This window comes from Ceratotherium simum, chromosome 38, assembly GCF_057802395.1.
Source record: "Ceratotherium simum simum isolate JZ-2026a chromosome 38, ASM5780239v1, whole genome shotgun sequence".
NCBI classification, from domain to species: Eukaryota; Metazoa; Chordata; class Mammalia; order Perissodactyla; family Rhinocerotidae; genus Ceratotherium; species Ceratotherium simum.
In genome coordinates this window covers 13494435-13510281 of record NC_141937.1, presented here as the reverse complement: position 1 = coordinate 13510281, position 15847 = coordinate 13494435, and the positions used below count along the sequence as shown (strand labels likewise).

The window sequence follows — 15847 nt, the reverse complement described above, 5'->3', positions numbered from 1 at the left end:
AGCAGAGGAAAAGAAGAGTAAGTAAGTGGGTCTCCAGGAAGGATTGCTGGTAGAAAGCCAAGCACGGCCAAGAGAGTTTTCTTTCTTTTCTCTGAGTTCTCAATTTCGATGCTTCAGAAAACAATATTTTCCAAAGAAAATAATATGCTTTCATCCTCTGCTATCGCCATAGTGCTATTCATATGAAGTTATTTAAAGAGTTCTACTTTGTTCTTAAGAAATTTTGACATCCGCTTCAGAGGGAGATCTTAATATTTTATTGAAAAAGACAAAATAAGATCTTCACAGATTAACCAAATTTAGAGAATTTATTTTTTTAAAGGCAAACATGAATTAGCCACTCTCTAAATCTGATAAAAGGTTTGAGGAAAGGGTGTCTTCCACTTTGGGCTAACACTCCTATGGTTTTTAGCTCCAAACAATTCAAATTACCCAGCCTTTGGCTCAAGTCTGCATTAGCTCTTTTATAGATAAAAGAAAAAACTGTAGACAAGAATAGAGAGGAAGGAAATTAATGAAACAACAGAACTTTCTGAGCTCCTTCCTAGACCCAGCACCCCGGGAATTGGCAGCATTACACAAGGGCCCTGCCTCTCCCCTATGGAGCCTCCTAAGAGGCTCACCAAACGCTTTGAACTACTTTTACAAGATTGTCCTTCCTTTCTGGCAAGCAGGCAGGGTTTGGTAGGGGTTCCAAAAATACCATAAGACAGAGAATGCTGTACTTTCATTTTTCACTCCAAATACTCAGTACACGGCTTGACTCAAGAACTAAGCATTGGAAATATGTTCTACCAAAGCAGTTTGGGGGAAAAGTAGTTTGTTCCTCTTTTGACACAGGCCAGAGTAACCCTGAGAGAACGTTTCAGTTGGACCCATTAATCATTTCATTAATCATTCATTTAATAAAGACAGGCTTAGCCCAAAGTCAGAGGATGTTGAGCTATCAGAAATTTCTAAAGCTCTACATTTAGTGAATGACATGATAGTTTGCTCAACTTCCTAGAAGAATTCCCCTAAAAAGCATTCATTCCAATACAATCCCAGTGCAGGGATTTTTCTTTCTTTCTTTCTGGAATGTGCCTTTCACAAATATGAACATTATTGTTAAAACAGTTTCCTTGTTGCTGCATGAAACTCTGTTGTCTTTGCCTGTCCACACTCCAGCTTTGAAGTATTTTTTAAATAAACACTTATATTGCAATGTAACATACATAGAGAAAAGCACATATATAATAAGTTTGCACTTGATGAGTTACCACAAAATGGACACATCTTTGTAACCACCACCAAGGTCAAATAAGGACCCTTAAAGGGTAAAGGGGCACACATATATGGTGATGGATAAAAATTAGTCTATTGGTGGTGAGCACGATGCAGTCTATACAGAAAGTGATATATAATAATGTATGCCTGAAATTACACAGTTATAAACCAATATGACCTCCATAAAATAATTGAAAGAAAAAAAAGGACCCTTACCCAGCACCTCAGAAGCTGTACTTGTGGCCCCTCCCAACTTATCTTTCCTTCCTCCTTAAAAGCAACCACTAACCTGACTGCTTTGAATTTTGAAGACAGTTAAAATTAAAGATAGTTAAAATAAAATAATTCTTATAGCATTTTGACTGAATAAACATACATGTATCAAATTATCTTTCTCCAATGAGTACGTTGATGTGCTTTTTTTCTTTTTTTCAACAAGGCCAATTTCCACATCAGCGTGGCCTCCTACCTCCTGAGGAGGTTCACAGGACCACGTAACATGGGTTACATTTCATCAGCCCCAGTATTACACTTTTGTGAGGCCTGAGGGATCTCTGGAAAGGTCTTCTTTCCAGGAACGTACAAAGAGAGCAGTTCCTCAGCTGGGTTCCTCAGCCCTGAGATGGCCCCAATGGGGGTATTTTGTTGCCTAGCAATAGATAACTAATACAGAGGAGAAAAGAAAAAGATGCTGAATTCATCAATTCCATGGTCATAGCTCATGGAGAAAGAGGTCACGGAGAACTGTATGGGCTGATAAAACCTTTGAATTCTTTGTACAAACCTGGCCTTCTGATGGCCAGGTCAGGGCATAGTCCTGTGAAGGTCTAGAATCCTGAGACTGCCGCTCTATGGAAAGCCAAGACTGCAGTCTTTCTCTTTCTAGAAATGGCCTAAACTGCCCATCCTCTCCTTAGCCTCTGGTTGCTGTTTCTGTCAACATGGACTGCAATATCTCACCCACTGATATACATTTGCCTAGGCCAGCTCCTCCTCCTTGAATGCTCTTCCCTTCTCTCCCTGATATTCTTCATCTCTTACCCGTGACAACTTACAGTTGTCAGCACCTCCATGACATTGTCCCTAATGGCCTTAGATAAGCAGCCACATCTCTCCTCTTGGCTACCAAAGCATCCCAATCTTGTATCAACTACAGTACTAACTGTTTCCATTGTCCAGTGGGGTCCACTCAATGGCCCCAGTGCCCTAGAATAGTGCCTGGAACACAACAAGGTTCAGGAAACCATTGTTCAATGAAAAATGTATTCACTCATATCAGTTATCACAAATAAGACAGTAAAATCCCAACATACTCTGGCATATTATGTTGGATGACCAAACATATTTATCAGCCCTATACATACTGTGGAAAATAACATATTTGCTTTGAAATCCATGCTAGTGATGTCTTTCACCATTAAATATTAGGGAATTTCTCTGCCTTTGGATTTTCTTTGTAAAATTAAAATACACCTTTGCCTTTTATTTTTCAGCCTAATTTTTGCAGCCTTTTAGGGTGCTTAGGTCTTCTATTGACTAACTGAGACATCTGATGAAGAGTCACTCAGCCATCTCTGTAGCTTTGTCCTTTGATTGCTAGTACTTTTTTTCCTGGAAAAGGACTCAAATTCTTGATGCAATAGGACATGTACAAAACAGAATTAAATTGCAGGATCTATCAAGGCTTTTCAGAATCTATAAATCTAATTAAAGACTAATTCTAATTCAGAACAATTTTACAATGTACATTGGCCTCCTCCTGTTCATATATAATCTAAATGTGAAAGCAGGATGCTTTTGTTATGAAGAATCATTTTAGTTACAGGAGGCCCTGAAAATAACTTCAGTATGTCCCGTGCACTGTCCCTCATTCCCATTGTGAAAACATCTGCTGGTGTATTACCATGAAGTGTATATTTCCCACTGCCTGGTTTTCATGGTATTTCTTGGCTCCAGAGCCCACAGCTCAGAGTCACTAAGTCTTTGCAGTATCTGAAATCTAGAAATGTTCTTCTGGATATAGTACAGAAAAATGACACCCTTAATGAATCAGGAGAAATCTCAAGATCTTATTAATATTACTGCTTATTCTCATGAGTTGACTATCTTAAGCTCCCGTCAACGTTTATTGAGCTAGGTAAAAGGACACAAAAATCAAATTACACATGGTACTTCTAGGAGCTTAACATCTGAAATTTTATACCAGAATGAACGTAAAAATCAAGGCCTATTGTAGAAAAGTGTGTTGGATGCTATCGTGTGAAAGTTCTAGTGCTTTAAGAATGTCAGGGGTCATCTCACCCTGTAGAGATTGTATCTGCTTTTACTGCCATCCCCTCTACCCTCACAAACACCCTGTGGTTAACATGAATCTCTCTGCAGAACCAGCTATTCCTCATCACGCATCCACAGAGTTCATCCACAATTTGAAATTATTTACCTTTAATGTGCTATTCAAGGTTCGGATTTTGTGGAGTTTCTCATTTATGGATGGATTTTTGCACCGCTTAACAAAGGACTTTCTCAACTCCTTTCTGGTGGAAGGTCGTCGGTCCCCAAGAGGAGATAGACTAGCTTGCTCTAATGATTTGTAGAGCTTCTCCATTTCATCTTCAGACACTTTTGTTTCTTCTGTTAAAATAAAAAAAGTAATAACAATAAAGCCAGTTAAAATTGAGGAAAGAACACTGTGGTCCTAAAACAAGGCCCTGCTGACACCTTGATCTCAGCCTTCCTGCCTCCAGAACTGTGAGACAAGAAATTTTGTTGTCTAAGCCACTCAGTTGATGGTACTTTGTTATGACAGAGCCATGTTCCCTTTGAAGACTCTAGGGAAGGATCTGTTCCAGGCCTCTCTCCTGGCTTCTGGTGATTCCTCGGCTTGTGGCAGCTTAACTCCAATCTTTACATGGTATTTTCCCTGTGTGCAAGGAAATGTCCAAATGTCCCCCTTTTATAAAGACACCAGTTACATATTGCCTTAGGGCTCACCCAACTGACCTCATCTTAACTAACTACATCTGCAACAAACCTCTTTTTAATAAGGTCACATTCTGAGGTGCTAGGGGTTAGGACTTTAACGTATGAATTTTAGAGGGACACAACTGAACCCATAATAGTCTGTCATCTAGCCCCCAAAATTCATGTCCTTCTCACATACAGAACACATTCACCCCATCCCAATATCTCTAAAAGTCTTAACCCATTCCCACATCAACTCTTAGTCCAAAATCTAATCCAAATATCATCTAAATCTGTTATTGGTGAGATTCAGGGAATGATTCATCCTGTGGCAAAATTCCTCTCCATCTGTGAACCTGTGAAGCCAAGCAAGTTATCTTCTTCTAAAATACAATGGTGAGACAGGCAAACCCTAGCAAACTAACACACACCCTAAAGCTCGAGAACATTGCCACACATGGCTTTTTAATGTCCTTCCTAGAACTGCCCTTTGAGAGAAGAGACCTGCCTGTGGTCTGTGGCTTTGAGCAGATAATGATCGCTCTTCATGCTGCCACACACCTCCACTCCCCTTCTTAACCATGCCTTGCCAGCCTCAGCCCCAGTGCTTCTAGTGAAGGGGCTCCACCAGGATTCCAGGGGGACCACACATGCTAGGTTAAGACAACGGCCATTCCATTATGCTGCCCACAGCCATTGATTCAGGGATGAGCATGTGTCTCAGGTCAGGCCAACTCAGTTCCAAGACTTTGGTTTGGGGCATCTGGGAAGCAATTTCTGTTTATTCCTAAACTGAATGGTGTGATGATGTGAGCTGGAAGCTTCTAGGAATCATCCTAAGAATCATGAGAATGGAGCCAATCCATAGGACACTGAGCTGAGACACGGATTGTGGTGATATGATTGGAGCCCTCTCAGCTTATGGGAGCCAATATATTACCTTTTTAAGGATACTCTGGGAGAAGTTTTCAGTCATATGCAACTGAAAGGGTCTCAAATGAAACAGAAAATTTCTTTACTCAAAGAAAATCCTCATATCCTAATGTTGCTTTAATTTCTTACTAAGAACTTCAGTCCTTTACGCCTTCATTCCTTGTAAATAATCTTGAGAAGGATACACAATGAGATTTCTTTTTCCACCACATACTCCTTAGCGTCTGTGCATTTCACTTCTTGTCCTGAGAATGAGCCTGATAGAGGACCCTATAAAAAGTATACCATTAGGAGAACTAAAAGAAGATGCCTCTCCAAAGGGGAGAGAAAAGCATACAATAGTAATCCAGGAGCATCAAAACCAAGCAAACTTCACTTACTTTACAGTTTACTCTTGTAAGATTAGAAATCTCTAAGCAATAATTAGTTTTCGTCCATCTACTGCCAGAAAGTTACCCCAGGTGTTCCCGATACTCTGTCATTAAATGGAGTGCAAAGATGTTGGACTGGCTTTGCAACTGACTTGAAATATTAGTCAGTAAACCTGTTTGTTCTCTACCAAAACGGTCTCAAAAAAGGGAGGAAATATTCAGAACTGCATTTGAACACAATTAGGTTTTTTGGCTCAGGCTGTGTACAGACATCAACAATGGGTTTCTGTCAATAAGCACATGAAAAGATGCACAACATCATTAGTTATTAGAGAAATGCAAATCGAAACTACAATGAGATACTGCTTCACATCCACCAGGATGGTTAAAATTAAAAAGACAGACAATAATAGACGGGAGCAAGGATGTGAAGAAATGGGAACTTTTACACACTGCTGGTGGGCATGTAAAATGGAGCCACCACTTTAGAAAACAGTTTGGCAGTTCTTCGAAATGCTAAATGTAGAGTTATCATTTGACCCAGAAATTCCACTCCTAGGTATATACTCAAAGGAATTAAAAACATATGTTAATACAAAACTTGCACGCGAATGTTAATAGCAGCGCTATTCATATAGACAAAAGGTTGGAACAGCCTAAAAGTTCATCAACTGATGAATGGATGTAATTAAAAGAAATGAAGTAATGATACATGCTACAACATGGATGAACCTTGAAAACATTCTGCTAAGTAAAAGAAGCCAGTCACAAAAGACCACATACTGTATGAGTCCATGTATGTGAAACGTCCAGAGGAAGCAAATCCATAGAGACAGAAAGTAGATTAGTGGTTGCCTGGGGAGGGGAATGGAGAATGACAGCTAATGTGTACGAGTTTCTTTTTGTGGTGCTGGAAATATTCTCAGATTGTGGAGATAGTTGCACAACTCTGTGAATATACTAAATCCCACTGAACTGTACATTTTTATGCATGAGTTTTATGGTATGTGAAATATATCTCAATAAAGCTGTAACTAAAAGTAGGCTTTTATGAGATTATCATGATAACTGATGATACTTGCACAGCAGAAATTCTAAGCATAGTAACAGTCCAGGAGTTAAGCTGGAGACGTTAGAAAGTCTTAAGAAAATTAAACAAAAAGACATCTAACTCTTAGAGAGAACAATAGGGTTGCGGACTCTGGAAGTATTCAGATATACAAGAACATAATAACTTTGCATGTCCTTTTTGTATAGCTAGGCAGGTAGGACTCAACTTTGAAGAAAGCCTAAATACATAGCTTTCAATACCACAGTGTTTTTTAAGTAAGTAATGTGTATTTAACAAACTCCAAGAAGCAAACCAAACAAGTATATAACAAGATAAATAGAATGGTTTCTTTAAATTTCTCTGCATTCAACAAGCAGGTTAGTTGTGCTATTAAAGGTTGTGATAGAAAATAAAATTACTTTTGACTAATATGTTAATTTGTAGTTATGTCAGAGTAAAATGGTGATATTAAGACCACATATCTAATTCAACAGATATTAAATTGGTAAAGAGGAAAATAACTTTAGAATTTCAGAATAATACAACATAAAATACATTCCTTAAATGAAAAATAAACAGGACTCACTTTTTGGATAATTTTATTATTATTTAATATCTTTATATAGGTAGATATTATCTTTATGTTCAAGATTTCAGAGGTTATCTTCCCCCCACACACAAATTCCTTACCCTAACTTAAATTTGGGGGTATTAGCCAGGAGGACATGGTTACGCATAGACGTGTGTGTGTGTAGTGTGAATGTGTGCGTGTAGTGTGTGTGTGTGTATGTGTGTGTAAGTTGATCCTCCAAGAAATAGTGAACTTTAAAATTAACACACAGGTAAAGTGCACTTGTTAGGATTACTGAAAGTTAATACAGAATTCGCCTAAAACTTGACCATATAGTGTCCAAAAAATGAACACTCTCTGTTTGGTCATTTAGAAATTGGAGATAATAGTAAGGAGTGAGTATGTTCAGATAAGGTTAAAGCTGTTGGAGAAATGGGGGAAAAATGAAAGGCGAATTACCACTATGTTCTTGCCTCTCGGCCATCCATCTCTTCTCAGAGAAAATCTGAAACTCAAAGACTATAGGTCTGACCTCTAATAACCTGATTCCAGAATCATCCACAACCATAAGGACAATAAAATAATAAATGGTGATGTTAGGAGTCAAGAAAATACCCTTATTGGCTTTTTTGTGTCATAATCTGAGAGATGTACAACATATCACTAGATACTCAGGGGACACACCTGTGATCCAACCATGTCCACTAGCCAGGGACTTTAAACTGTTTTCACTGCTGCTAACGGCTGATGCTTAGGTCTGCACAGGACTGTAAAATGAGCATCCAATAATAATAGAAGCAGATGATAAAACAGAATCATAGGACAAGAAAGGACCCAAAGTGTATAAGTACACAATAAAGCAGAGTTTGCACCTGAGCCCAAAGCAGAGGCGAGAGTCCTTCCCAGTTGCTATAGGGGAGACTAGTGCTGGCTTGTTTACCCAACAGGGCTGATCCTGTACCTTTAAGAGGCTTCTCCATAAAGTAATATTTTTAAAATTTCCCTTTTATCTTTTTATCTAAATATTTTTCTGAATTATAATTTCATATTAGAAAGCACTAGATTATCTCTCTTATTGTACCAGATTGCAAAAAGAGCCAGAAAAAAGATTGGCAGAAAAGACCACTGGTCTCTCTCCCATTAGAAACAGAAGCCAAGTTGATTATTTCCACCTCCCTTGCCTTCTGGAGCAACATAAATGAATTTTGTCTGACAGTCAAGTGTTTCCAATGCAATTGTTACCCTTCCTCTCAAGAGTATATTTTAGTTTTCTAACATAAAATAGCAAGACTTTAATTCCCTTCACCACATAAGGCACTTTATAGTCTGTCTCCTCTAGCCTCCCAAGTGCTTTGCCAAGAAAGATAAAAACTGTTTTTATTTTATGGATGAGAAAAAAAAACGGAGATTCTTGAAAACCAGTAAGTGATCTTTCCAAAATGTAAATCAGTAATGGAATTAAGAAGAAGAGTTCAGTTCCACACTGTGCAGGCCCATGCACTTCTAGACCAGTCTTCTCAAAGTTTAATAGGCAAACAATCACCTAGAGATCTTGAAATGCAGATTCTAATTCAGTCAGCCGGGGATAGTGCTGAGATTCCAAATTTTTAACAAGCTCCTAGGTGATGCCAGAACTGTTGAGTCGCAAGGCTAGACTGTCTGTCATCAATTTGTCAAGCAACACCAGCCTCAACCCATGGCAAGAGAAAGAGACTGGAGTTACAACTAGAAAGTTGGGGCTTGTCCAGAAAGCAGCACCTATTTTTTCTGTTCCATGTACTAATTTAAAAAAAAAAATCTATTCTCTATGTCTTTGTTTATTGTTGTTGTTATCTACTACTTAATGAAGGAAATCATATGGTATTTGACCTTCTCCCCCTGACTTATTTCACTTTGCATTATACCCTCAATGTCCATCCATGTTGTCACAAATGGCTGGATTTCATCGTTTCTTATGGCTGAGTAGTATTCCATTGTGTATATAGACCACATCTTCTTTATCCATTCGTCCCTTGATGGGCACTTAGGTTGCTTCCAAGTCTTGGCTATTGTGAATAACGCTGCAATGAACACAGGGGTGCATGTATCTTTATGCATTGGTGTTTTCAAGTTCTTTGGATAAATACCCAGCAGTGGAATAGCTGGATCATATGACAGAGATTGGATTGGTGGTTACCAGAGGGGAAGGGGGGAGGGAGGAGGGCGAAAGGGATAATTCAGCACATGTGTGTGGTGATGGGTTGTAATTAGTATTTGGGTGGTGAACATGATGTAATCTATGCAGAAATAGAAGTATAATGATGTACACCTGAAATTTATACAATGTTATAAACCAATGTTACTGCAATAAACAAAAAATTTAAAAAAACATAAAAATTAAAAATTAAAAAAAATCTAGCTTTGCTCAAAGGAGTAGGTCCAGAATCCCAGCTCTAAAGCATCAGTTTAGATGCTCACGTTGAGTTGGTAGGATTTTGAGGTAAATGTTGGTGACCCTTTACATCTGTTAGACTAGCTCAGAATGTCTCGAGGAGTCAGACTAGTAAACTTTCTCCAAACTTAGGTCAGTAATCCAATGATTTAGACTCAAGAAGGACATGGTGTTTTTTTTTTAACAAGATCTCTCTTGGTGACATTAGCAAACGAGACAAAACAACATTTTTAACTAATAGTTAGAAGTTCACTCCTTTCCAAGATTATGTCAAACGAATGTGCTATTCCCTTCTTGTCCTCCTACGTATCCCAGCCTATTGTCTGTTTCTGACAGCACAGGCATGCTCCACTAGGCCAGAATTTGGCTGTTGAGAACACTGTATGCAGATTATCTATTTAAATGCTGTATTTTCAACTTTGCCTCCCCCACTATCTTCTTTTTGGTGTTTCCTTGTGCTTTCTAGAATGTGGTTTTTATTTTCTCTTTAGAACATAAATGCTGCCTTCAAGAGACAGAAGGGGAACTCATAAGCCATATTTAATATCAGAATTTAAAAGGAAACCTTTTTGAGATTGGAAAAGTCTCTATGATGTCCCAAGGAAGATGATGTTAGTTCCCACACGTGAAACACTTGGAAAAGTTTAGGTAGAAAATAATATTCCCTGTTTCATGCGCAATGTTCTAAGTGTTTGAAAAAAGAAGGACCATGGAAGACACTTGTTACAAAGAAATAACAACATAGTCATTTGGACATTGTATATAGCCTTTGAGACTTTAAGAATGTCATTTAATATAGCACCTGATGCCAAGAGATCAAAAGCATTTTACAGGCTTCCTCTAATTAGTGATTCTGATAACTCTACAACATAGCAAAAAAAAAAAAAGAATCATAACGACAGACAAATTTAAGTATATAGCTAAGAAAAATCTGGATAACTCATTTTAACAGTAAGGATACTCTGACCAAGAACATTAATATAATATAATTTTGACAGAGGGATCCCTTATTTCTGCTGCTGTTGCTTCTGGTGGAGATAGCTATCATATATTGAGTTTTTACTATGTGACAGGCACTGTGTTAACTGCTATACCAACATTATCTCATTATCTTTGTTACAACCCTATGAGGAAAGTATTATTAACCCTGATATACAATGCACTACTACTCAGCCATAAAAAAAGATGAAATTGTGCCATTTGTGACAGCATGGATGGACCTTGAAGATATTATGCTAAGCGAAATAAGTCAGAGAAAGACAAATGGAGAAGACTGGTGGTTACCAGAAGGGAAGGGAGTAGGGTGAGGGCAAAAGGGGTAAAGGGGCACATATTTATGGTAACGGGTGGAAGCTAGACTCTCGGTGGTGAACAAGATACAGTCTATATAGAAGCCAAAATATGATGTACACCTGCAATTTACATAATGTTATAAACTAATGTGACCTCCATTAAAAAAAAACTGATATGAAGGAGAGAATGTCAAGACATAAAAAGATTAAAAATCTTGACCAAAGTCACAAAGAGACAAACCTAGGTTATGACCCAGAGCTCATAGCCTTAAACACTACGCTATACTATAAACATATTTGATGCACTCTCTTTTGAATAATGCTCAATGAAGAAGATTTCAAATCAGGCAATATACAGTCACCAAGATGGTAGCTGGTTGGATTGGACAAGCCAAAGCTCAGATCCCTGCTCCCACTACTCTGTCTTCCAAAGGAAAATTCTTGACCCAGAGCCTCTGCTTCTAAGGTACCCAGGTTTTATACCTCAAACTCTGTTTTCACAGGGCCGCAGGGCACCAGAACCTAGGACAGGAAATTCATAAGCTGGACCAGCAACCTAGGACGCAGGCTGGGTAATCAGATTCTCTGCTTGGGCATCTGAACTGGGCACCTGGGGGGATAATGAACCACTTCCGATCAGGAGCAGAAGGTAAGAGTCACAGTCATGGTAGGCTGGGCCCTGTGTACAACAAAGGTATAAATGCTTAGAAACAGAGAATACAAAGTTTGGCGAATGGTAGTTGGGAAAGAGGTGAATAGAACAAAGCAAGATGGCAGACAAAAGGAATTCAACAAGAGAGAAATCAGATTGAGAGAAAGACAGAGACAGCATCCAAGCATAAAGCTAGTATTTTCACTTGTGCTCTTGTAAGGCCGAGAGAGGAGTAGTAGTTTCACTTTGATTTCCCTTATTTTTCTATATTAACTTTACCGTCATTGCCAGAGTCATGTACCTATATTCTCTTGGGTGATTGATGTTTCTATTAAGTAAGGCAACTCAATACTCTTCTACTGTATTATTGCTTTTATTGATAAGAACAAACCTAGTCTATTGGGCGATCTTTAATGTTGTTCTTTTATTCTATTATCATTGCCTCTTGTGGCAGTGATTTGGGGAAAGAATCTTAGGTTGAGTCCTTTGCCCAATCACTTGGTAAGTAGCTTTCCATTCTTAAAACAAAGATTCTATTTGTTTTTAAAATGTATTCTTCCAACCCTATGAGTACCTAGGATTAGGTGAAATATTTAATGTAGACATAAGATTTCTATATCTGAAACATGCTTAAAAAACAAAAATCATTGGCATGCACAGAAAAAAAGGCATTTGGTCAGGTTTTTTTTTTTCTTTTTTAAATACATTTGTGTGGTGGAGGTTGAATGGGAAATAAATGGGCAGAATAAAGCTGGAAAATTGCCTAAAATCAAGGATATAAATCCAATGTACTGCAGATAAATATGTCAACCTTGGCTCCATAAACTGCTGGATCCATCAACCATGTGGATCCATGATGGAGACAAGTGAGCACAAAACATAAAAGTGGAAGATTCAGAAGGAACCAAGGGAAGGGGGCACTTCAGGACAAGAGCAGGGAGGCAAAAGGAAAGAAGAAGTTATCTATCTCAATTTCACTAAGCAGAAAATGAAAGTTTGGAGCAGATAAATGCCCTAACCTTTTATGATGGCGCTCTCTTTTCTTATCTCTATGATTACAGTTTAGTGTGATCTATAATTACTTGTATAACATCTTTATTTTTGCCTTGTAGAAAATCCTCAGTGTACATATTTTGAGTTACATCTTTAAATATGGCCATTAAGTTCCTACCAGCAAACCTTTTTCCAGGAAATGATAACAATCTTACAGAGCTACAATTATATTTAATAATATAGGAGACCGAATGTGCTAGAAAACTTATGACTCATCCCCGATTCCTCTCTTTCCCTTGCACATTTGATCCATTCATTTATTTAATTCGCCCATCAAATAGTCTTTGAAAGTCCACTGTGTGTTAGGGCAGTGTATTTCAGAAACTAGGGGTAGACTAAAATAGGCAAGAATCTCTTACGAATCTTACATTCTTACATTTTATGTTTACAATATATCCCAAATATGTGTATTTTTTTCTGCCCCCCCATTGCTACCACCTTAGTCCAGGCCACCATCATTTCATTGTTGGCGTATTTCAACAACTGTGTAACTGGTCTACTTCAGCTTCCTAAGATCCATTTTCCATATAGCCAAGTGGTCTTTTAAAAACGTAAACCATACCATAACACTCCCCAGCTTCAACTCCTCCAAAAACATCCCCTTGCACTTAGAACAAAATCCAAACACCTTAGAGGACCCACTAGTTGCCACATAAGCCAGCTGCTATCGAGTTCTCCAATCTCCTTCTGTGCTTCCCCTGCCTACTCTGTTCCAGCCACACTCTATTTCCTTCTGTTTCTGGAACCTCAAAATTTGTACCAGTGCTAGAGCCCTTGTATTTTATTTTCATTCTACCTTGAGCACTTTGCCAGCTGTTGTTCACATGCATAGGTTCCTTTGTGCCATTCAGTTCTCAGATCAAATGTCACCTAATGATAGGTGATAAGTGATAGATTGTTACCCATTTTATATCTCCAAGCCCTGCTCTGAACTCCAGACACATATATCCACCACTTATTGACCTCTTCAGTTGGGTTTCTGTGAGGTATTTCAAAGTTAACATGTCCAAAGCCAAATTCTTGATTCATACCTCCAACAGTAGGTCTTTTCCATCTCATGAAATGACAGCTGCATTCTTTTAGTCATTCAGGCCAAAGTCCTTGAAATCACCTTTGGATCCTCTCTCTCTTTCAAATCAGCAAATCCCACCAGCTCTCTTTGAAAAATACACAGCACCTGACCATCTTCTCCCTCCACCACTAGGAAGAGCCACCATCATCTCCCACCTGAACCACTCGTTGCAACAGCCTCCTCGCTGATCATTCTACTTAAACCCATGCTCCCTAATGTCTGTCCTTTACAGAGGGGCCAGAGCAATACTTTTAAAACATAAGTCAGAAGGTGCTACTCCTCAACTCAAAACCCTCTAGCGGCTTCCTCTCATCTCATAGTGGAACCCAAAGAGCTTGCTCTGGCTCTACATGATCAGATTTCTGTTCACGTCCTGCACCACATTTCTTGGCCTCATGCCCTCCACTCTAGACACTCAACCTCCCTGCTGGTGGTCTTTATCATGTCAAGCACTGTACTCCTGCAGGGCCTTGCACTTGGTGTGCTTTTGCCTGGAAGACCCTTCCCCAAATATCACTTTGGATCATCCTCTCCCCTCCATCATTTTTTGCTAAAATGTCACCTTATCAGAGAGATCTGCCATGCCACCAATGCAAAATAACACAGCCCACTCTCATACCTCACTCAGCCCAGTCTCTCTCTACCCCTTACCCTGCCTCTTGGAAAAAAGTCATGGCACTTATAACCACTGAATATACTATACATTCATGTGATATCTCCTATTGTTTTCTACCAGTCTCTCTCCTATCCGTGTAAACCCTGTAAGGGGGTTTATATTTGCTTTTGTTTGCTTGTTTTCCCAGTGCATGGCATGGTGTTTGGCAGATAAGAGGCACTTGATAAATACTGTTGAATGAATAAAGTTCTTACACCTCGAGATGTCATAATACTATTTAGATGCTTCTGTTTCTGTCCTTAAGTGACCTGTACTACTTCACCGGTGGTTCTAGAAAAACACATAATATAATGATTGTCTCAGGAAAGAAATTGTTCTGATTATACATGGCTTGGCTCACAGCACATCTAACCAACGCTGTGTCTTGCTGATTATTTATTCAGAATTACTCTTAATAAAGTGGTTAACACTTCAAGCTCTGGAGTCAAACAGAAGTGTATTCTAAACACAACTTTCACACTTACAAGTTGCATGGCCACTTAGGCAACTTACTTAACCACTTTAAGCCCCAGTTTCTTCATCCATAAAATAGAGGTGATAATAAAGTACCTACTTCTAAGTTTGTGCTAGTGGAGAAACATTGAAAGCTTTGAGATCAAGCACACCACAAACATGCACATAACCACTGTTTCTATCAGCATTGGACTGCAGGGCTGAGCCAAAGCCAGAAAAACAAATAAGAGACACAATGATTGGAAAGGAAAAGCAAAACTGTCATCATTTGCAGAGATATGACTGTGCACGTAAGAAAAATTTTAAAGATAAATTATTAGAATTAAAATGAGAATTTAGCAATTTTGCCAGGTTAAAAAAATGCATTAAAAAAATCAATTGCATTTATTTACACCAGCAATAGTTATAAAATGAAAAATATATTTTAAAAGGCATTTAAAAATACAAACTATGTAGAAATACATCTAACAAAATATTTTGAAGCTTTCTATAGAGAAAATTATAAACTAAAAAACTTTATAATGAGATGTAAAAAAGACAAATAAATGGAGAAAGGTAAAGAGATCATTTTCATGAACTGGAAGATTTTAAATTGTAACAATTTCTATTTTCCCCAGATTAAACCTAAGGATGTAATGCAATCCATGCCCAAATCCCTCAAGATTGTGTGTGTGTGTGTGTGTGTGAGTGCATGTGTGTTTAACATGCTTAGGTGATTCTAAAATGTGTATGCAAGATAAAATGGCCAGGAATACCCCAAACACTCTTAAAGAAAACAAGGTAGAAAGACTTGTCCTATCAGATATTAAGACTCACTTTTAAAAATAAAAAATAGACCAATGGATAGACAGAATTCTAAGAAGCAACAGCACTGGATTTATAACAAAGATGTCACTGAGGACTCATGTGGACGTCTGGGAGAAGGACGGATTTTACACAAACAATACTAGGAAAATTACACATGCATGTGGAACAAGAAGATATTGTATCCTATTCATGGCACACAAAAATCATTCCAATTGGATTCAAGTTCACAGAATATGGCAATTATTTTCATGATATCAC

At 38.3% G+C, this 15847-nt stretch overlaps 1 protein-coding gene across 4 annotated transcripts in view; it reads right to left on the bottom strand.

Moving 5' to 3' along the window:
• The window catches only part of IPCEF1 (interaction protein for cytohesin exchange factors 1), a 164827-nt gene that overhangs the window by 9294 nt on the left and 139686 nt on the right, over positions 1-15847 (bottom strand). For all 4 annotated transcript variants that reach the window (XM_087425118.1, XM_087425119.1, XM_004440693.3 and 1 more), the window contains one exon: positions 3707-3897. In XM_087425118.1, coding sequence (XP_087281244.1) covers positions 3707-3897 — 191 coding nt within the window. The remainder of the gene's footprint in view (positions 1-3706; positions 3898-15847) is intronic.